The following is a 22,703-nucleotide window of genomic DNA, read 5'->3' on the forward strand; positions in this document are numbered from 1 at the left end:
TGTTGCCTTTTTCAATAGTTCTGTTTCAGCACCAAAGCACCTTAAAATGTGTCTGTGGGAAGCTTGGTTGTTGAGTTTCCTACATCCTGTTCTTTTTAGCCTGCATCACAAAAATGTGGTGTTTTTTTTTAATAAGTCAAACAAGTGAAACATCTTAAATTTGAAATGTTAAGTCTTTAATGTACTGGTCTGTTTACCATGATAATAAAAATATTATTATAGACATTATTATAGGCATTATTATAGATATTATAGAGTTTTATTTACTATATATAGCTCATCTGTTATGTATCTTAATAATATAGACTCATAGCATGGTTTGAGTTGGAAGGGGCCTTAAAGATCATCTATTTGCAACCCCCTGATATATAAAATATAGTATAAAATATAAGGGATATATATTTATTAGTGCAAAGCAGAGTCAGGGCAGTGCAGGGGCAGACACTGCTCTTGAGATACATGGAGCCTGTGCACAGGGAGCTGCTGACATCAGGGTCATCATCTGCAGGGGCATGGAGAGACTGAAATTGGAAAAAAAAATTAAAAAAAATTAATTAGTTTGTTAATGGAGATTTTTTAAAAGTGGGAGAGCTTTTTCTTATTCCACTGAGTCAAAAAAAAAAAAAAAAAAAAAATTGAGGCTGAGATCTGCTACCTGTAAAGTTTTGGAAGGAACAGAAGGCAGAAGTAATCAGCTTATTTCCTTAGGTACAGATAGGTGTTTCCAGTCTTTAATGCATCAGCTTCAAATATAAAATGCTCTGATTATCTCACTTTTCTTCTTTATGAATCCAGTGCCCTAAAAATTGCATTTAATGAAAACATTTTAATGAAATTCCAAATCCTCCTCATCTGTAGCTTTATACCAATCATTTAATAACTTTTTGCAGATTATGAAATACAAAATGTCTGCCATTATTGTCTAAATAAAAAGCAAAAAAGCTGCTTGAATTCTTTTTATATGCCTATGGATGTAACCTGTCCTCTTGGCTAGCAAGGTTTTACCTTTTGTTTTACCTATGAACTTAGAGGAGATGCTAAATTTTAAATCAGAAACTGACATTGCCAGCAAATGAGAAGTTAAGTTTTAAGAACAAAAACAGCTAAAAAGAATTAATTTTAATTTTCCTGATTGTTTCTACAGATTCTGGATAAAAACCTGCAGCTAAAATATTTCTGATTAAAGCAAGTTTTAGTGCCTGTGTCCTTGGATCTGAGACCCAGCCTTTGGGTGCCTGAAAAGGAGAACTAAATAATAATTTATTTATTTTTTAGTCTTTTCCTTTTCTCATTAGGGATACCATGGCAAAATAATTCTCACTAAAGGACTGTGTGACCTCTCCTTTGCTGACTGTTTCTGTCCCCCTGGGTGTGTTTTCAGATGATGGGAATTTCTCCCCATGTTCAGAAGATGAAGGTTGGTTGCCTAATAGGAAGGGACTTTCCTCACCCTTGTTTGGTTTTGAAAAAGTGCTCCCTGTGCTTTGATTAGTTATTTTCCAAAATACAGACTGTTGTCTTGGCTTTTCTTCAGTGGAAAATAAACAAGCCCAGAAGGCAACTTTTATTTGAAGTCAGTTCTTCAAGTGGGCCTGGTGGTGGTACCTGTTACACCCCCTGGGGAAATCATGAACTCTTTCCACTCTTGTGTTGGCTGCAAATCTTTTCTTCTTCCATGAGCTGTTTTTTTGTGTGCTGAGGCTGTTTTAAGAGTGGGATATCACTACTCTGAATACTTTCTTCTAGGTGACTCAGACTTCTACCCCAAGAGATAGTGCCCACCTAGGCCAAGGCCAGAATCCATCCCTCACTGGACAAAGCCTTATAGCAGGGTTTTGTCCACCCTTACTCTCTATCAAGCTTCTGCTCTTCAGGGAGTCACTGCAAGGTACTTTTATGCCTGGTTATTGCCATTTCTGTGGCTTCATTGGTGGCAACCTATAAATCACCTTGTTCCAGTCATCTGAGCTTTCTCATACTGGTCCCAAAGAGTGGAGGAAACACTGGCCTTGGGGAAGCAGGAAGCTACTTTCTCCCCTCCCCAGCAGCCATCAGATCCCTCCTAGATGTTGCTTTTTTGCATGAGGCCAAAGATCCAGCTCAAGGGGTTTTGCTGGGGTTTTGTTGTAGCCCCTCATCTGTGTTTGGGAAATGAGTTCCAAGACATATGTGTGAGTAGAAATCAAGTGAGGATAAATCTCTGGTGCTCTCTGTTCTGGAGTCCTGGTGTGTGGTCAAAAGGAGAGAAAGGGCAATTTAAAAGCTTTTTCAGGACCTGACTGTTTCCTTCTCATGACCACAGTGAACCTGCAAGCCTGGAAGCAGATGGAAGGGTGTGGGTCTCCAGGCTGGGTGACAGGGACTGGGTGCTCATTTCTTGTCCAGCAAAACTTAACTGCAGAAATGACTTGCAATGCCTGTGTCAGATCAGGTGTTTGATTTTGTTGAGGCAAATGTCCTTGTACCAGGAGAAAATCCTTTCTTACCTTCCACACCTTTTTTGGTCTTGTTCCCTCTCCATCTCAACATTGGTCATGGTGGTTGAGCTGTTGCTGCAGTTATGGGAAGTCTCTACTTCTTGTGTTAACCTCTTCCACAACAATCTCAGTTAACAACAATCTCTTAACCACAAAAATATTGTCTGTGCCTGTAATGAAAGCTGTTCTTATCTTCTGGCTTCCTAACCAACAGCATCTTGAGTTGTAGATAGCACTGTCCTCCTTTGCAAGTCTGTCCATCCTCTTTCTTGGCTTCAAGCTTCTTGACCTTGGGTCAGGAGCTCTGCCCCATCCCTTTGGGTTCTTCCCTTCTCCATTTCAGTCTCATGTTTGTGTCTTTTTTGTTCTTTTTTTTGATCCCATTGCCAATCAGAATGAGGAGTTAACCCAGCCTTAAGGCAGGGCTGATTTAACTTGACCCCAGCATCATGGAGACACAGTTGCATGAGATTAATTTCTGCTTCTACTTTGCTCTGTGAACTGTTGCATTGGGTGGACCTGCTGGACACTGGGGTTTTTTTCTGCCAGGTGGTCTTCATCCTCCTCTGGAGACACCTGCTCTGATCACTCCCACTTCCAAGAGTTTTTCCTTCTGAATCACCAAGTCGTAAATCCATAATTTCTATTGCTGGTAACAAAAAATCTCTTGGTTTCCAGCTTGCATTACCCAAAGTTACTTTCTTGGTGTTCTCCAAGAATGCAAGACATTGCCATTTGCTTTTTTTAGCACCTACTGTACTTGTAGGAGCTTTGACAGAGAAAAGCAACAAGCTGGGGACAGGTCTGGAGAACCCTCTCCTGTGAGGAGAGGCTGAGGAAATTGGGAATGTTCAGTTTGGAGAAGAGGAGGCTGAGAGGAGACTTTATTGCTCTCTAGAGCTACCTGGAAGGAGGTTTTTGGGAGGGGAGTGTTGGCCTCTTCTCTCAAGTGAATAATGATAGGACCAGAGGACATGGCCTGAAGTTGTACCAGGGGAGGTTTAGACTGGATATCAGGTGGAATTTATTTACTGAGAGACTAAATCTGCCCAGGGAGGTGTTGGAGTCACCATCTCTGGAAGTATTACATAAAAATGTATGGATGAGGCACTACAGGACATGCTCTAGTGGGCAGGGTGATACAGATATTAATATATTTTATTCATTTTGCTGGGGTTGTTGACAGTTTTATGTGGTGATCTCAGAGGTCTTTTCCAACCACGACAATTCTGTGGTTCTCTGATCCTTTCACTGATTATGCTGAGCATCCTGACTTTCCCATGGAAGCCTAAAGGCAGCAATGGTTTTGTTACCAAAATGCTCAGTCCTGGATCCTGACTCTGTACTGCTGGGGGAGCAGAGGTGTCCCCTGCCCCACATAGCTGGGATAAGTCTTTAAGCTTTGGGTTGAGTAGTTTTTGCTTAAGCCTTCTTTCATAAAACTTGAATCACAGGTTTGAGACTTTTTTAATCGAAAGGACAGGATTTCTTTCATCTTGTTTGAACTCTCATGATGTGCTCGAGTCTTTTTTTGGGAAAAGACAAGGAGAATTGGCAAAGATTGAGCCATCTGCCTAAAATGCTGCTTTTCATCCCGAGGTTTTTGGGAAGGTTGTGTTACCTTTTTTTTACCTTACTTCCCTGCATGAACTTCCAAGGGATTTACAGAGTTGCTTCTTTATCTTTGAAAGTTTTTGCTGTTTAAAGTGTTTAGTCAAAACTTAGGGGTGTTGTGTAACGAGGTTATCAGGGGATCTCTCAGTTTTCAGGTGCACATAGCCCTCTCCCCCTGTCCTGGCATTTTTCTTTAGGAGTTGAACCCACTCCTGCCTAAATTCCTACATCTTTTTATTTTCTGGTGAAAAGGAAGAGGCCACATGTGCCCCAGCACTGCCTTGGAAGGGATGGACTCAGGGCTGCTGGGCTGGCTTGGTAGGAAAACTGATGGAGCAGAGTTGATGCCCATGAACATTTTTTCTTTTTTTTCTTTATGCACTGGTGTGATTTGGAAACATTATGTTAATGCAATGAGGGACAGATGTTGCCTTGGAGAAATGAATGCCAAATACCTGGACCTGTGTTGAACTGCAGGGAAGTTTGGATGTTGGAAGAGTCCATCCTAGTGGCATCCATTGGTGAGCACAGCTGTAGATACTTCCAAGTTTTCCTACAGAAGAGGTTTCACATCACCTTTCTTCAAAAACTTATTAGGGTGCTGTGCAGCCACAGATTTGGTCTGAAACAATCCCACCCTGGGGATTTTCAGGCCTTTTTTTCCCCTTCCATTGGTTTTGCAAGACTTCTTCCTGCAGTTTTGATGCTGAAGCTCTGTGTCACCACGAGCTCATTTCTAGCCTAAGACACCTGAGTATTGGTTTCTTTTTCCCCAGTATTCACTGAACTGCTTTATTTCTTGCCTTTCAGCTGCCTCCTGCAGGTGCAGATTTAAAAATGTTTAAAATAAAAGTCATTAGTCCTATTTTTCAAAATCAGTGGCAGGAGGAGGAAGAGAGACCTGGTCTTTCCAAGCTCTCCTCCCAATCCTCCTTCCCATGAACCTCAGTTCCCATTTTTAGTGGATAAAAAAATTCTGGTTCTGACTGAAAAAGTCCTTCTTTTATAGAAAGAGGTTGGTTGTATTGAGGTCATTTTGAGAAGATGGAAAGAAAGTGTAACTGAGGAGTCCTTGCTGGAGATGGCTCTGCCAGCAGCTCCCTCATCTGTCTGTGGGAGCTGTAGGATTTGTTTCCTTGGTTTCCATTTATCTTGGAGTTACATGAGGAACCCCATAAGCAATTCCTATGTGAATATCCACTCCCTGATCCCTTAAGGGCAGAACAAGCCACCTGGGGACTTCAGCTGGGCTAGAGGGTATCACCAATATTCAGGAGTAAATTACACATGGAGCTTGACAAGGAATTAGGTTATCTTACATATAGTTTTTCATTTAAATATACTGGAAATGTTAGGACTAAATGGATGTGTGTGTACCTGGGGTGGGACTAGAAAAATACCCAAATTGTGTGAGAGTTTGGTTTAGTCTTACGAAGAGATTGTGAATTTCTGGAGAGGGGTTTTGACCACAGCCACAGCTATTTCTGTCTTTGGAGAAGGCTTAATGGAGCTGGTTGTGGTGCCCTATGTGGTGTGTTTTCAGGGTGACTTTTGGAGTGGAGACCTTCCAAAGAGGCAGAGCTGTCCCTGATGTCACAGCAGAGATTCTGCTATTGCAGACTGGGTGTAAGAAATTTCCTGGGCTAAATCCCACCTCGTGGGCTCCCTGTGCAGCAGCCAGATGAATTGGGCAAGCAGCTCCTTAGGGATTGTGTGCCATAATCCCAGCCAAGAGCTCCAGAGGTGCCCAGTTTCACCCCCTTCCTCCTCCTGGCTGGATCTAACATCCATTTTCCCAACTCCCAACCCTGGCAGACACCTCTCCATTCCAGGACTACGGACACCAGAATCCTCACCCACCCCCGAGACACTGAACAACCCCCTTCAGGAAAGCTCTGCTGATTCTCCCCATCATGAATAGCTCTAATCCCCTCTTTTATTCCATGCCTTGATGAATTTAAGGCTGTGCCCTTGTTGGCATCTCCTCCAGCATCCCATTAGAGGATTGACCCACTGGGCCAGGGCTCGTCGGGGGGGGTTCTGAACCAAATTCAATGCTGGAAGTTTTCACGGTGCTTAAAGGGGAAGAAGTTGACTCCTTAGTGTTGGGTGGCTTGCAAATAGGCAGGTTGGCTAACACCTGCCCTCCCTGATTGCAAAAAAAAAAAAAAATATTAGGAAGATATCAACCATATAATGTTTTGGCAGGGTGCTGGGTGGCAGACATCGTTTCTGCCGCTACAGTATGTTTAAAAAGAAGGAAAAAAAAAATGAAAAAAAAAAAAAAAAAAGGAGGAGGACAATAAAGTAGGCTTCTTTTTTTGTTGGAAAAGAAGATTTCATGTTATCTGTGTTTGCAGGCTTTCTGGCTCATATGCTGGAGGAATCCTTGCTGCGGGGGTGTTTTCATTTTCCCGTCTAACATGGCAGTGGTCCATCACGGCGGAGGTTTTCAGCTTAAACAATCTGTTTGTGGGGCTGCTGATGGCTCTCACCGTGGATTTTGAGGAGGCATCCACTGCAAAAGAGAGATCTAAGGTAAAACATCTCAAGCAAAGTGAACACCTCTTAATTTTGTAGGGTTTTTTTTCGATCAGATGTCACGCGTCTGTTTAATTTCGTGCTCGTGTAGTTTTGGTTAAAGAGGACAAATCTGGGGACTTGGTTCAACACCCATGGGTGGTGTCCATCCCTGACCTATCTGGGTGTTGTTTGGAGAAACCTCTCCACTTAAGGGTGGAGCTGGGACCTTTTGGATGGGTTTGGGCTTGGTTTAATACACCCAGGGTAGAAACAGAAGCAGCAAAATCACTTTGATCTAAATGTTGTAGTGCAAAGTTTGGTTTTCTGCAGCAAAGACTCAAACTGGGTTCTGGGTATTCCAAGTTGTGTGTTCAGAACTGATATTTTCCCTTGGGACAAAAAAATACATTTTACAGAAAATTTTCTTCTAGTCAGAAGCCCAGGTTTCTACTGAAAAACAAATGATCAAATTTTCTATCAGTTCTTTAGAAATTAAATGTGCCCCTAAAAGAATGGCATTGTTAAATGCAGAGACTTTACATTTCATGCCATATTCTCTACTTTATAAACAGATGAGGAAGCCAAATGATATTTTTACTCAGCAGTCTTGTTCTTTCTGCTTCTATTTGCCTGAACATCTGATCTCCTCTCCCAGACTTGCCTGCTGTGACTCCCACAAATTGTGTGAATAAAAGGATTTTCGTCAAGCTAGGCTAGAATTTCAGGAGTCTGCAGCTGTAGTTTACTCAGCTTCGTGGGTTCTCAAATAACATGTTTTATCAGTGGTTAAAGAGACCTTGTTTCACCACTGGGTGTTATTTTTGTCCTTTCTGATGGTTACTGTCCTGAAATACCAACCTGAACTCAGTGAAGATGGGGTTGGGCATTTTCTAGCCTGCTTCCACTTTTCCCATGCCTGATTTCTGATGGCATTTTCAGATGGGATTTTCAGAAGCATTTAAGGAGCTTTTTTTCAGTGTTTTTTGGCTGTTTGGCATCCCATGCCTTGAAGAACCCAGGCTGCCAACAGCAAGCTCACTGTGCTTTTCATATACCAGAGGGTTGTGCAGACATCTTCAGGGCTGTGCTTGGAGTTCAGCAGCATACTTGAAAAATTACTGAGGTTGTCCTGAGTCCCCCAGGGCAGCCCACTGATGTTTTTCAGAAGTTCTGGCAGGTGTTTTCATGGCAAGACAGCATTGAAGGTTGAGTCAGTTAATTTTTAACAGGTGATGCCATGCCAAGGGAAGTCATAGAATCCTAGAATCCTAGAACTGGCTGGGTTGGAAGGGACCTCAGAGCTCATCAAGTCCAACCCTTGATCCACTCCCACTGCAGTTCCCAGCCCATGGCACTGAGTGCCACATCCAGGCTCTTTTGAAATATCTCCAGGGATGGAGAATCCACCCCTTCCCTGGGCAGCCCATTCCAATGGCTGATCACCCTCTCCAGAAATAAATTCTTTCTAATGTCCAACCTAAACCTCCCCTGGCACAACTTGAGACCTCTTGTGCCCTCTTGTCTTGCTGAGAGTTGCCTGGGAAAAGAGCCCAACCCCCCCCTGGCTCCAACCTCCTTTCAGGGAGTTGGAGAGAGTGATGAGGTCTCCCCTGAGCCTCCTCTTCTCCAGCCTCAACACCCCCAGCTCCCTCAGCCCTTCCTCACAGGACTTGTGCTGGATCCCTTCCCAGCCTCCTTGCTCTTCTCTGGACCTGCTCCAGCACCTCAATCTCCTTCCTGAGCTGAGGGGCCCAAGTCCTTGCACCTCCCATGGCCCCCTCCCTGGGGACTGAAATAAGCAGGAGCAATGCTCTGATGATTGATGGAAGTGCTGCCCTCCTTGGGGATGGGTGGGAAGGCAAGGATAGGGTCTCAGCTCCTGTCCAACAAGATCTGTGGGACTCAGAGGGGCTTAGCTTCAGGTTGTAACCTGGACCAAGTGGCCAGTGATGGAGGAAGAGGCAAATTCAGAGGAGCAGTGGCCAGTGATGCTTGTGGCCTGAGGTTTTTAGATGGAGTTGTGCTTGTAGCCTCCTCCTCCCCCACTGTCCAAAAAGGACTTGAGACTGCTCTGAAGTTTGTGTAGCCCTGACTTAAGAGCTCTGAGCCTGTAGAAGAGAAAAAAAGGTATTCCTGATAATAAAATGATTCTTTTATTTATGAACTATACACTATATTTATAAACTACACACTATATATATACACTATATTATTTATAGTGTATGTAGATAATTATTGTATTAAAAATTCTATACAATAGCTACATATTTTATATAATGATTATATAATATATAATTTTAGGGTATGGCTTCTTTAAAATTCACATCATTCAGAGTTAACTGCTGGGTGGTCTCCCCTGTGCAGCAGGGATTCAGGAACTGGGCCCTATCACATCTTTATGACATGAAGGTGCTCCATGGGATTTCTCTGTATAGAAAGATATAGCTGGACATTTCTTTAAGAATGTTTGATGCTAAACAACTAAAATCTCCCTATAAATAGTTAAAACTACCCTGTGTTGCACTGGTGGAGCTCACCAGTGGTTTTGCCTTTCTCCTGGAAGCATGCTGTGGGCTGCATTGAAGTTCTTTTGATTTCTGCATATTTTTGTTAACACTGTGTGTTTTTTTGTTTTGTTTATGCTTTGCTTTGGTTTTTTTTCCCCCTTTCAGATCTCCAAACTTGGTGCCTTTTGCTGTGGGCTCAGCCTGTGCAATCAGCACACCATAGTGCTTTACCTTGCCTGTATTGTGCCTTGGGTTCTCACTCAGCTCTTCAGGAAGACAGTGAGTATTTGGCTGTCCCATGACTCTGTTCGTGTGAGCAATGAATAATTCTTCTTTTTAAGCACTTGGGCCACTTCTGTCTTGATGTACAAACAGGGACAGTCAGCAGTTTGTCTGGCATCACCCTCTGAAGTTATTCTCCATCACTGATGCCACCAGAGCCACCGATGATGGTTTTTAGAGGCTTTGCTCATAGCAGCAATGTGTGACCTGTCCTCTTCTCCTGGCACAGGAGTGCTCTGCCCAGCTGCTTGCAAAAATACCACGTGAGCAGCCACCAGACTGACAGTAGGAGCTAAAAACTGCACAGCATGCAGGAAAGAAGAGCAAATTCCAGTGACCTACCCAGCAGGAAAGCAGCTGGGTATCTGTTGGGGAGAAGTCACAGGCACTGCTTCTCCTGGCTTGCTCCTGCCATCCACTCATCTGGAGATGAGTTTCTATGTGTTGGTTCCCTGGTGGTAACAAAGAAACCTGTTGCAGGGCATCCTACAACTTCTGTTGGTAGTTGAAGGTGTAGCTGGGACAAGCAGCATGGCAAGAAGGGTGTAGGGGCTTGTTCCTAGGGGGAATTCCCCTTCTGCATTTCCTTGGGATGCAGCCAGGACTTGAGTCCTACTAAAGATCAGCTCTGAGGTGAAGAGTGCCTTGCTTGTGCCATCTGGAGAAGACCAAAGGAAGGCTGACCTGTGAAACAGCAAGCCCCTAACCTGGTCATATTTCATCTTTCCCTTTCATCTCCTATCTGGTCAAGTACATCCCTTTCATCTCCTGCCAGGGATCTCATTCTCAAGATGTCCCTCCTCCTCCACCTCTGTATTAAATTTGCTCACTGTTTAAGAAAGTGAAAACCCCTTTTTGCATGCCTGGTTTGTGAATGTGCATCCATCTGGATGAGGCTTTTGAGTGATGTTCAGGGGCCCTGCAGCTCTCTTGTCTTCTGTAGTTGGTCAGTCAGTGCATCAGGCTGGATGCTGATGTGTTCTAGAAACTCTGCTTTGTCCTGAAGATGGTTGCACATCTCAGTAACACTCTGATCTCTTGCAAGTGGCCCTGAGAAGCCCCCACCTACTCTCCCACTCTCTCTTTGCCCCCCTGAACTTGAGAGGTTTCTGCTGGGCCAGTTCTGCCTCTGTTTTTCCCCCCTCAGCCTGATGTCAGGTGTTATTCTGGGAATAACTAAGCTCTGAGGGAAGGCAGGTGAGGTGAGACACAACTCAGACAACTTTGATCCAAAACCTCTTCAGCCCCTCTTGCAAACCCCTTTCTGAATATTTTTTCTTCAACACAATGAAGACTTTCTGCAACATCTTTGTGTTCTTCAAACAGCTTTTTTTAAAATTTTTTTTTAACCAGATAGGTTCAGAGAGACCTCAGTGATTTCCAACAAGAACAATATAATGTCCCTGGGAAACACTTCAGAGAGACCAGTAGTGCCTGCTGCAGAAAACCACCTAGTAAGACAGATATTAAATGGAAAATAATGCCTTTTTAAATATATAAAAAAAAGAGCCACCTTTTTTCTTTAGGAACTGTGGCCACCACTGTTCTCAAAGTACTTTTTCTGCTCTGTAGATGATGATTCTGAATGATGATTCTGATTCTTCCCCAGAACCCCAGCTCCTGAAGAAGGGCTTTGATTGGCAGGGCAGTGGCTGATGAGAAAGCAAGCGTGCAAGATTCTGGGCTGGGATTTTCCAAAGCACTTAAAGGAGTTAGGCACACAAGTCCCTTTGAAAGTCTTGTCTTCCTGACCCCTTAGGCAGTCTTGAAAAATCCCACCCCAAAAGTTGGCCTATCCCATTTTAACCAGTGTAATGGCCATAAAGGAAATGGCAAAACTGTCTCCTGATGATGGTGATGATGATGTGGGTAGTTGGACTCGAGCAGGATATTTTTTATTTATTTAAATTTTTTTTTTTTTCTTCCTTTCTTGCCAGATGGAATACCAGCCAACTCTTAATCGCTGCAAAGTGGGTTATCTCAGCCTTGCAGTGCTTCAGCCATCTATGCATGTCATGCCATGATTTAAATGTGAAAGATGCAATGAGTATGATACTCATGAGTCCTAGCTAATATTATTTGCTTCACTTAAATTTCACCCTGCCATGCAAAGGAGATCAGTTTGATGCAGTTTCCTAGTAATCCACAAAATCGTAAGGTTTAACATAGCATTTTGTAGGGACTTACTATAAATTGAGAGATCAGCTCTGTGTAAATATATTTGATGTTTTTTCTTTATCTGTTCTTGAAGTTCCAGCGTGATTAAACTAAAATAAACATTGTTATGCAATATGACACATTTTGGTGCAGGAATTGTCCCTAGGCCATTTGCTGAAGTTGGGTTTATGCTTCTTGGCTGGTTTGCTGCCTTATCTCTATCTGCCTGCTTCATCCTACCTCAATCAAGCCCGTTGGACATGGGGAGACCAGACGACTTTACATGGATTTTTGACCCACTTTCTCAGGAAAGAATATGGGACATTCAATCTGGTAAATAAGGGTCATTTTCTGTCTTACTTTCTCTTAACTTAGGCAATTGCAGGACCTTTCTGTTTGTGACTCTTGATGGCTTGCACGGGAAGAAAGTGATCATGGTTTTCTTTTTAAAAAGAATTATTTCTGGTTTTAACCTTCTGATCTGTCAGGTTTTCTGGGAATGGACTGCATGGCTGGGAAAGCAAAGAAATAATTCTCTTTGCCTTTTTGGGGGGAATATTTACTGAGAACTGTACAGGTATCTTGTATTGTAAGACCCCAAAGAGCAACTGTCCTAGAGGGAGATGGTGGCATCAATTTTGTGTTTTTTCGTGTTCTAAGACAAGTAATTAGATATTTTTTTAGTATTGTTTTTAAACTCAGCTATCTAAAGAAGTCACAAGCAGTTTTTTTTCATTGCTGTACCTTTAAAAATACTCCCCTTAACTGACTTCTTACTAATATTTAATTGAAATGAATGGTTTGAGGTTTGAGGGTTCTCAGAAACCTCTTCAGAAATTGAAGCCCCTCGTGACCCAGCTGAGCATCCTTGCAGCTTCTTGCAGAGCTGGGTGTTTGTAGGATATGAGGCAACAGATTTGTTAATTCCTGCTGCTGCTATTTAAATCTTTCCAAAACTCCTGCAGCAATCATATCCACCCTCTGAAGGACTTGTGAGATTTCTCCTGTTGTCCTGTTCCCAGCTGTCTCCTGAGGATGACACTGTTGGGCAGAGCAGTCCCAAGGCATGCAAATCCCTTAACTCCTTTCTCCATCCACTCTGATGGATTCAAGTTGATGTTAAGGAGGCTTAGGGATGGACTCTGTGTAATCCTGCACCACAAATGACATATCTGATGGACCTGTCTGAAGCAGGAGCAATCAGTGCTGGAAAATCCAAGTGGTTGGCTCTGACACCAGTTGGGTGAATGCCAGAGCCCTGCCTGGATGGACAGACAGACCTTGCATCCCCCAGCTCTGTTTGAAGGACAGGCAGAGTCAAAAAAAAAAAAAAAAAAAACCCACAAAGAAAATATTTAGGATATGGTTCCACCTATAAACCAAGGATCAGAAATGTTATTTCCTGCCAGGGATGTGTGTAGGGCCAGAAGCCATCAGGAGAGGCAAAAATGTTTTTTTCAGGAGCTATGGACTGTCTCTCCCATCTTCTAGCACTTTTATTTTTTAATTAATACCGGATGCAATTAGCTATTCCATTTTTACTGAGATTTAATAGTCCTTCTAGACCTTTTGGGGTCACTTACCTTTTCTTTTATCTTATTCCACTTTCCCAATGAGAACCCTTGAAGGTCGTTCCTCATTTCCACCAAGCCTCTAGTTGTGCCAGGGGGTTTTTAGATTGGATATTGGGGGAAAATTATTTATCAAGAGGGTTGTCAGGGCCTGGCAGAGAACACCCAGGGCAGTGGTGAAGTCACCACCCTGGCAGGATTATGTGGATGTGTAGATGTGGTGCTGAGGGACATGGTTTAGTGGTGAGCAGTGGTAGGTTGTTTTTTTTTTTTGTTGGACTTAATGATCTTAAAGGTCTTTTCCAACCTAAATGATTCTGTGATTCTATTGTACAGTGGAGATCTAATATCTAAACCATGTGATGTGCTCAAGTCACCTTGAAAAAAGGCTTATTCAGGTGGCAAGTCCTGCACAGTGAAACGTGGGAGAAAACCTGGTGATGAAGTTTTGAGCAGAGTTTGCTGCCTTTTTGTTGTTGAAGCAATTCCTGTTCCCTGTGACCACTTTGGGGTACCACCTGAGGGGGTTTTGAGGAGCCCTGGGTGCTCAGGGCTCTACAAACAGAAAATAAAAAGACTTTTCCTTGCCCCAGTGATAATGCAACCAGTGTGTGGGTTTCTCATGGGTTTTTTTTCTTTTTACTCTAGGCCAAGTCTGAGACAGGATCCAGTATGAGGGAGATGCTGGTGTGAGTAAAAGCTTGACTGTGTTAGTGGAGAGAAACCTGTTGCTGCTGCTGTCATTTTGGCAAAAGTTGCTCCTTCCCTCCCTTTTTTCAGCTTGGTCCAGAGCTGGGGCCATGTGTACCAGAGCATTGCATGTCCATCTGTCTTCCTTATTGATGGAAAGATGCTGGATCCCCCTCCCCAGTGATTTTTCATTCCAAATCCTGCCTTGTAAACCCAGCTGGTTCCCATTTCTGGCAAACTGGATGACAGCAGAATGGGAATATGTTATGTGGTGCTTCATCCCTGCTTCTCCTGGTGCTTTAATGGAGCTCAAGGAGTTTTTTGGGGATGATGCATCCATGCACTGATGTCTTTTAGTTTTCAGCTGGTGCAGATGAAGTCAGAGCTCTCCCTTCCTGTCCTCATCCTGGCACTCCTGGCCTGTGTGAGCACAGCACTGCAGTAAGTTGGAAGAGAATATTTGCTCTAAGAGGCACTTTGTTGCTGTCTTTCTTTGTCTTTTGCTTGCTGGTGCAAAAATGTCAGCAATTGGCTGTGGTCATCTATTAATTAAAAGCAAAATATCTGTGTTCTTGGTTACCCCGTGGCCTTGGTAGATGGCAAGCTTAAAAATCTTGAAATCCTCATGGGTTTGTGCTTTCATAAACTGCAAAGGTAAAGAGCTAAATGAGCTAAATACCTTTAGGTATGTAAAGAGACTGTGGTTTTCAAGCACAAATAACTTCTGTCTCCTTTTTCATCATGCCAGTAGAGCACATTTTTTTTTTTTTCATAGGACGAAGCTGCAGAAATCACCCGTGATCTGGCTCTTTGCTGGAATGCTCTGCCTTTATTCCCTTTTCTTCGCTTGGAGAGCAAATTTGGATGTTACAAAACCTCTTTTTCTGGGCGTGGTAAGCTGCACTTTCAGTATTTTTCCAAAGAAGCCTTCAAACAGACTGGTTGGGCTCAACCACCTTAAAGGGCTTTCCCAACCAGAACGTTTCTGCGATTCTCTTGCCTCGGTGCTGCAAAAATGCAGCTCCTTGTTCGTTTCTTGAGAGCTGGGGAACCAGAAAGAGAATCTCTGGGGTTTTTTGTCCTAGGTGGAGAGATTCTGGCTGCAGAGCAACATGGTGGTGGCTGTGCTGGCCGGGCTGGGGTTGGCCATGCTCACCTCCCTTGGAAGTGCTGTGCTGGAGGGCAGCCGGGTGGTGCCGTGGCTGGAGCAGCTTTCTGCCCTCCTGCTTGTTGCTTCCCAAATTTGGGCAAATTACAGGTAAGGAACCCGGTGTGGTCTGGATGCTGCTGTAAACCCCTTGCTCCTGGGGTTTCTGTCCTTGTCTGGAAGTGGGAGAGGCACTTTTCACATCCCACTTTGTGGCCAGTTTGTGGGACTCCCTTGTCCGATCTTAAAAATCACTGAGCACCAAAGCCAGGCTCTAAATTGGGGTTTTGTGAAGGCCGAAGGAAAAAAACTGTAAAAACACAAACTTCTGATGAAATAAACTCATGAATCTGTGCTTTGTTTCCTAACATGGTTTGTAGAATCCATTTGATCTGAACAGTCACTTCTTTCCCGTGCTTTGCTTCAGGAAATCTTAGTTGCTGGGGGTTTTTTAGTTAATTTTTCATTTTTTAAGAGCTTTCTTACCCCCTAACCACACCAAAGACTTTGCAGTGGCTTGGGTAGGACTCAGTGTAGTTGTAGGGATGCTCAGGGGGAGGTTGACCAGTGAGGTGTAAGTGTTCTGAGTCATGGCATGGAGTGTCCTCTTCTTGACTGCATCCTTGGAGTGGGTGCAACACACGATGGTGTAACAAAAAGGAGCTCATCCCAGGTATTATAAATGTGCTTCTGCCTGATCCTACAAAAACTTGGCTTTTTAGTGCTTAATTAAAAGCATTAAATGGATGGGGAGGATTTCAAATGCTTTACAGAACTACTGTTGTACTGGCACTTCCAGTTCCAACTAGGTTTAGCCCAAGAAAAAAATGAGAACGAAGGTGAAGGGATGCAATGAGTGCATATTTTTGGTTAAACTGTAGTGACCTGGGACTGTGGTGCTGGTTTCTGGGGAACTGTGGTCTAAACACTTCATTTCTGTGTCTGAGTTTCACTGGAAATGGAGATGATGCTTTTCAGTAAGATCTGACCAGGGTGAAGCACTCTTTACCTGTTGATGCCTATTGCATAAAATTGTTCAGAAAACATGCAAAGCCTGTTTTTAAGATGCTGGTTTTTATCTGTTCTCTTAAGCACTTGTGATCAGAGCAACAATTATGTTGTTGATAAGTTTGCCAAAAATCTGCTGTCCTCCATGCCAACGGGTGCTGTGATCCTGCTAAGAGGAGACTTACCTGGGAATGCTCTTCGTTACCTTCATTACTGTGAAGGGATGAGGCCAGATCTCACCTTAGTGGACCAGGAGGTAGGTTGAGAAAGTCATATTTAAAAGAGGCAACAGGCAGATTTAAAAATAGAATTTAAAAAAAAAAAAAAGTCAGTTTTTCTTTTCTCTTTCTGAGGAAGTCTCAGAACTCATGATGCAGAAATACAACTGCTTTTTTTTGGGGGTGGCTCTGAAATGGAGCATGGTTTGCAAACCCCATTTAAGCCCAAAAAGCCAACAGGGAGACAATACCTGCCTGGGCTCATTCCTAGTATGTTCCATATTATCTTGGTCCCCCAAAGATGGTTTTGCAGATTTCTGCCTCTAGTTTTTTACTTTAAAATAGAGGTGTTGTGTGTCCCTGGTACTGTTTGTACTCTTTTCTTTTTTCCCCAAGAAAAGGGAGAAGAAAAAACCCCATTATAGAAGGGGTCACCAACATTTCTGCTGCCACATCAGTCCCTGCACTTGGCTTTGCAGCAAGGGTTTGTGACTTGTTGAGAAACCCAAAACCCAATGCCTTGGATCCAAGGGTTGTCAGGGCCTGGCCCAGGCTGCCCAGGGCAGGGCTGGAGTCCCCATCATCCCTGGAGGGGTTTTAGAGCCCTGGAGATGTGGGGATGAGGGACATGGGGCAAGAGTGGCCTTGGCAGTGCTGGATTAATGGTTGGATTTGATCCTAAAGGTCTTTTCCAACCTAAATGAGTCTGTGATTCTATATTTAACTTTCTGTCAGCAGCTGTTTTGGGTTTCTTTTGGACAGAGAGGAGCAATTGCTGAAATGGGGAGTGACCTGACAGAGCAAATTGAGTTAATTCCTCCTGCAGAAACCATTTTCTGCCTCTTCTGGATACGAAAAGGATTACAACTTTGTTTTAATTTTGCTTATATTTTTGGTGATAGATGATGACTTATGAATGGTATTTACCCAAGCTGGCAAAGCATTTACCTGGTGTTTATTTTCCTGGGAACCGGTGGAATCCTGTGGAAGGAGTATTACCTGATGGGACACTTGCTTTTAATCTCCATCGTTTCCTCAGAGTAAATAAACAGTAAGCATTTCTTTCACATGTAACAGCTTGTCTAAAATCTTTGACCTTTTTTGTTTTGGTTTGTTGTTTTTTTTTTTTTAACTTGAAATTGTTTATGGAACAGCTTGGTACTGCATCCAGGAGACCAATTTTCTCCACTGACTTTGTTCCCTGGTGGTGAGATTATTTTTGCAATTAAAGCAAATATCTATGCAGAAGTAACTCCATCCAGATCTGCTGTTGCTGCTTGGTTTGAGGTTGGTTTGGTTTTTAGGGAGGATAAATAGGAAGGTGATGGGCAGAGGGCATTTTCTGGTTGTTTTTTTTTTTTTGTTGTTGATACAGCTCATCACAAAGGAAGGACCATTCCCATCTACTCAAAATGATGATACTGGGGGAGCAAATTGCTGCTGCTTCTTTTACATGAACATTGTGGCTAAGTGATTAGCATAGAATGAATATATTCCAGGAATAATCATCATATAAAAATAGCTCAGTAAGAGTGGAGAAAGGATTAGATACTCACACGAATAAGAATAGCATCTGCATTTAGACTTGCCTGGGTGAGTGTGGGGAGGCAGAAAAGCATTGCCAGGTGCCATCAGGAAGAAACTGGCTTCTCCCACAGCTTCTGGCATGTTTCTGAGGTCCAACAGAGGAGAGAGGATGTGTCTGCTGTGCTGGCTCCACGAGATGTGCAGTGCCAGATGGGGTTATTTGCTGGCAGGCTCAGAGCTCTTTTGCAGCCTCACCCAGAGCCCTGCCCTTTCTGATGTGACATGGGCTGGGTGGGAGAAAAAAAAAAAAATGTTGTGTTGCTTAAGACCTGCCTGCTGCACTGGTGTGGGGTGTGGGGGCTGCTCAGGCAGAGGGGGTGGCTTGGTCTGGGTCCCTGGCTTGGCTTCACCATTGGTCTCTCTGTTTTGTTTTTTGGTTTGGTTTTTTTTTTTTTTTTTTTTTTTTGGCAGTAAGGAAGTGTTTGTCTGCATAGGTCTTCATGAAGGGGACTCAACATGGAGAAGGAGCTATTCTCTTTGGCCATGGGGGACGTGTGAAAAGTTGGTTCCTTCCAATGTTGTCTTTGACCCAGGAGAGTGGATTCACCTTACAAGAAATCTCTATAACTGGACTGAGGATTATGGCAGGTACTCTGCTTCTTCCTACTCATCATCCTTCTGCCAGCAGCATAACCACATCCCTGGCAGGGTTACAGAAATGAAAGATGAGCTCTAAGCATAATATTTTGTGGTTTGGAATATATAAATAATCATAGAATGGTTTGGGTTGGAAGGGACCTTAAAGAGCACCTAGTTCCAACCCCCCTGCATGGTCAGGGACACCTCCCACCAGCCCAGGTTGCTCCAAGCCCCATCCAACCTGGGCTGAGACACTGCCAGGGATGGGGCAGCCACAGCTTCTCTGGGAAACCTGGCACAGGGGCTCAGCACCCACGTGTGGTATTTTTATTAGTGTTAAAAATAGAGAGGATGTTTCCAGTCAAATGTCAGGTGCAATTCTGATCTTAAAACTTGATCATGAGCCAAGCAGCACTGAGGACTTGGGACATCCAAAGCTTGAAATGTCATGGACTGAGTTGTGATGGATGTTAAAAAGCATCTTTCACTTGGAGGGTTGTGAGGATGTCCCTGATATTCCAGGGAGGGATAAAGTTTTATGACTGAGTGAGGATGAGCTGAATTCCCTACTCTCAGAGCCATAGGTTTCATGATGGGTTTTCTTCTGCCTGGGAAGTCTTTCTGCCTGGGTTGGAAGGGTTGATTGCCTGGTGGGTGAAACACAATGACATGGATCTAATGGCTGAATTTTATTCTTCCCATTTAGTTTCAAGCCCTCTTCCTGGGAAGCTGTCATCAACGAGGAGATGTGGCAAGCCAGGTGAAGTTCCTTTGCTCCCTTCCAGCAGCCAGTGGGTGATGCCAGCTCACTGGTGTGGAAATACACACCAGTACAGGCAGCTTGATGGTGCATGGCCTTATTGGTTCCAAAGGTGCCAAGCTTTACAAGGAAAAAGGTTGTCAGAATGAGATGGAGGATGCGTGGTGGAAAGTGGATGATTCACCAAAAGGTTCTGCTTAAAGGAGCAGAGGGGAGAAAATACATCATGAAGAGAAATTTGTATTACTGACAACTGAAATGGAGAAGCTGGTGCACTGTCCTATATCATATAAAAAGCTGTATGGACACCATGTGATGTGAGCTGGTTATATTAAGCAGTTATTACATGGAAGTTTTTCTTGGTTTTCTAGGATGAAAACGGCTTTCTTTATATTTGACCTTGCAGAAACTGCCAGTGTGACTGCAGAAATGAAATCCCAGCTCTACACCTTTGCATACACTGTAAGTCATATGTTTTGGTGAGGAACAATCCCTGCAGTCTCCATCCTTTTTTGTCTTTTTTTAAAAAAAAAATAAATTCTTGGTTCCATAAAAATATGGTGTTCTCATATATGCTGGCAATCCTGGAATCTGCATTCTCCTCCATTCATCCAAACCAGGAGTGCAGCAGATTCAAAGAGATTGTCCAGGGATTTTGTCCATTCCTACTTGCCCCCTTGGACACAGAGGATGCCAAAAGCTAACCAGTCCCCACCCTGCTTTTGCTCTAATTATGTTGTCTCTGCTGGGCTCCAAAGCCAGAGATTGCCAAGAGCTTTCTTGTCCTGAAGTTCCCTCCATGGCCTTGTCCTCTCTGTCACCACACAGTCACACATCTGAGCCAGCACGTGTAAAATCTGACAGTCTTCTCACTGCAGATTAGTTCACACCAAAAAATAACACCCATAAGTGGGTGTAGGTGTCTCTGGGAATGTAGGACAACCCAAAATGCCAAGAGGTGATCAGTGTGTGTCATCAGTGGAGGAATATTTCACGCCCCAGCAAAGAGTCGAAAAATAATTTCCTTTCAACTCCTGCTCTTTGTGCTCTGATTTTTGCTGTTCCACAAAATTCTCAGGCCTGTTCCTGCTGTTGAGCTTATGAATATTCCCACTCAAGCCTACAAACTGCTTAAGTCCTGTGGAAGACATCCTGACCTCCTAAAAAACCGAGTAAATGTCTGGCCAGCTGCAGTGATTGAACCTCTTATTTTTTTCCCCAGCTGGGTGTAACACCTTTCTCAGGGAAGCACCTAATGTGTGGTGGGGTTATCACCATCATCTGCAATGCTTCCAAACAAACAGCTGCTGGAGGAAGGGCAACATTTCAGCCCCCCCCCTTTGGATTTCTGCCATTATTGCCCATTGCAAACACAGAGCAAATCACAGGAATGCTCCAACTCTGGCCTCGGACATCTAATAAATAGCATCTGTTCCTTGATGGGCAGTTTTGAAGCACTGTGAGGAGCTGTTGGTTGCCTTCGTTCATTCATTTAATTAATTTATCTTTTTTTTTTTCCTTCTCTTTTCCCTGTTAACAGTCTTACAAAGAAATTGTCAGCTCTCATCCAAATCACCCAGTGAACTGGCACAAAAACTACGCCATCGCCTGCGAGAGGATGCTGCGTCTCCCCCAGGTGGATGTGGACCCTGAAGTCTTGCTCTCTGACACTGTGAAACATTTCCTTCTCTACACAGAGAAAGCAGAGGAGGACCCCCAGCAGCAGGATATCCTGCAGGCTGTGGAGCACCTGAAGAAAGAGCTGCAGGGGCTGAGGAAAAGGAAAAAAGATCTGAAGCAGGGAGCGGGGTAGCACCTGGACCTCCACCCACCTGCTGAAATTTTCATGTCACAGAATCACAAGGTCAGGTTGGGAGGGACCTCAAGGATCATCTGGTCCAACCTCTCTAATATTATTTTTTAGTTGAGATGTGTCAGCATCCCATCGAGCTGAGACTTCAAACTTTCCAAAGTGGGGGAATCCACTGGGAGACCATTCCAATGTCTGACTGTCCTCAGAGTGAAAAGTTTTCCTCTTCTGTTCCAATAGAATCTCCCCAGGAGCAACTTGTGCCCATTGCCCCTTGTCTGGTCCATGTAACTCCTTATAAGTAGGGAGCCTTCTTTGTAGCCCCCCTTTAAGTTCTAGAACATTGTCAGAAGGTCTCCCCAAAGCCTTCTCTTCTCAAGGCTGAACAGCTCCTGTTTTCTCAGCCTCTCCTTGTATGGCAGGGGTACCAATTTTGAAGTCTTAAAATTTGAATTAGTCCTTGACAACGTGAGGATGGTTTTAAAAGGTGACAGAAATGGCAGTGGAGAGGAAATGAAGCGTGATTGCCTCCACAGGATCTGGTGCTGTTGTTTGGTCTGTAGTTGTTGGTGCCAAATGAACCATTTGTGTTTTTCTGTGCCAGAGGGGGGGGGGGAAAAATGCTCATCACTAAATAAAATGCTGGCTTTCCAAAAGGAGAGTTTTAAAAGAAACCTGTGAGCCAGTTGTGCTGTGAAGGTCTTCTGAGGTTGGGATTTTTTCTGAGTGCAGCATCCTTTGTGGATGCAAAAAAATATATTTAACCTTTAAATGTTTCTTCTGTTAGGGAGCCATTTTTCTTAAGCTGTGCTCTGTGTGTTTTTAGGGTCATGGGGCAGCATTTTTGGGTAGATTTCCATGAGAACAAGCATGTGGGACAGTGCCCTTTGCAGGAGCATGATTGTGTGCTACCCCTTGGCTATGGACTGCTGGGTAGACATGACCAAGCCAGCTATTTCTTCCCTCCTTACTTTGCTGGGATGGTTATTTTCATTACATTGGGATCTCATGCTGGGGTAGACTTTATTGCACCAGTTTTGCAATAGGGAGTGAGCAATTTGTGCATTTTCCCTTTTCCCTACACTGGGAGTGTAGGCAGCAGCATGGCATCTCCTGTGCTGTCTCCACCTGGGCAGAAGGACCATGGTGCTGAGTCCCTGGATGGGGACAGAGGAGCATCTTGTCTGGGGACACTGCTCTCCCCATGACTTGTGGCATCTGGACCACCCATAATGTTCTTCTCTGCCCTGTCCTTGCAGGTACTGGGGAAGCCAGAACTGCAATTTTTTGCTTTCACCAAAAGGATGGAATATGAACCCATCCTGCTTTTCAATCTGCCCCAAAGGTTGAGCAACTCAGTTAACAAGAGCTCAGCTCTGTGTTTTCCAAAAAAAATTGAAATAAACCAGCAAGTCTTTCAAAAAGTTGCCAGTTGACATGTCCTTCAAATGCTTAAAACAGCCCCAAAACTCTTGTATTGAAAGTTGTACCTGTGAAAATGTTCATCTTTTATGCTACTGTGAGATCTCTGTCTGATGTTTTAGAGGAGAGAAATTGCTGCCAGTCCAGGATTTTGTTTGCACTAGTAAAATTTTCAGGGAAGAAAGAAGGACTTTGGGTAAAGTCCATGTTACCAGGTGGCACCTCTGGAAGCTTTGCAGAGGCTTGGGGGAGCAGGTCAGGATGTGTGCAGGAGTGAGGGGGTTTTGCACATGGATGCTTTGTTGGTCTTGAGGTGCAGATTTAGGCTCTCGTGGCTACTCATCCTAATAA

General features: G+C 43.8%; 1 protein-coding gene across 2 annotated transcripts in view; it reads left to right on the forward strand.

Annotated features, from left to right (window-relative positions):
• The window catches only part of TMEM260 (transmembrane protein 260), a 35,920-nt gene extending 13,563 nt beyond the window's left edge, over positions 1-22,357 (forward strand). Inside the window, exons 4-16 of one of the 2 annotated variants that reach the window (XM_071745239.1) lie at positions 6,452-6,629; positions 9,287-9,400; positions 11,714-11,893; positions 13,780-13,820; positions 14,179-14,262; positions 14,597-14,714; positions 14,907-15,079; positions 16,061-16,232; positions 17,097-17,245; positions 18,193-18,369; positions 19,067-19,120; positions 19,492-19,582; positions 20,661-22,357. In XM_071745239.1, coding sequence (XP_071601340.1) covers positions 6,452-6,629; positions 9,287-9,400; positions 11,714-11,893; positions 13,780-13,820; positions 14,179-14,262; positions 14,597-14,714; positions 14,907-15,079; positions 16,061-16,232; positions 17,097-17,245; positions 18,193-18,369; positions 19,067-19,120; positions 19,492-19,582; positions 20,661-20,933 — 1,804 coding nt within the window. In that variant the 3' untranslated portion in view covers positions 20,934-22,357. The remainder of the gene's footprint in view (positions 1-6,451; positions 6,630-9,286; positions 9,401-11,713; positions 11,894-13,779; positions 13,821-14,178; positions 14,263-14,596; positions 14,715-14,906; positions 15,080-16,060; positions 16,233-17,096; positions 17,246-18,192; positions 18,370-19,066; positions 19,121-19,491; positions 19,583-20,660) is intronic. The other variant, XM_071745241.1, reaches the window with a different exon arrangement.
• Positions 22,358-22,703: the final 346 nt, after the last annotated feature.

Source organism: Heliangelus exortis, chromosome 5 (assembly GCF_036169615.1).
Source record: "Heliangelus exortis chromosome 5, bHelExo1.hap1, whole genome shotgun sequence".
NCBI classification, from domain to species: Eukaryota; Metazoa; Chordata; class Aves; order Apodiformes; family Trochilidae; genus Heliangelus; species Heliangelus exortis.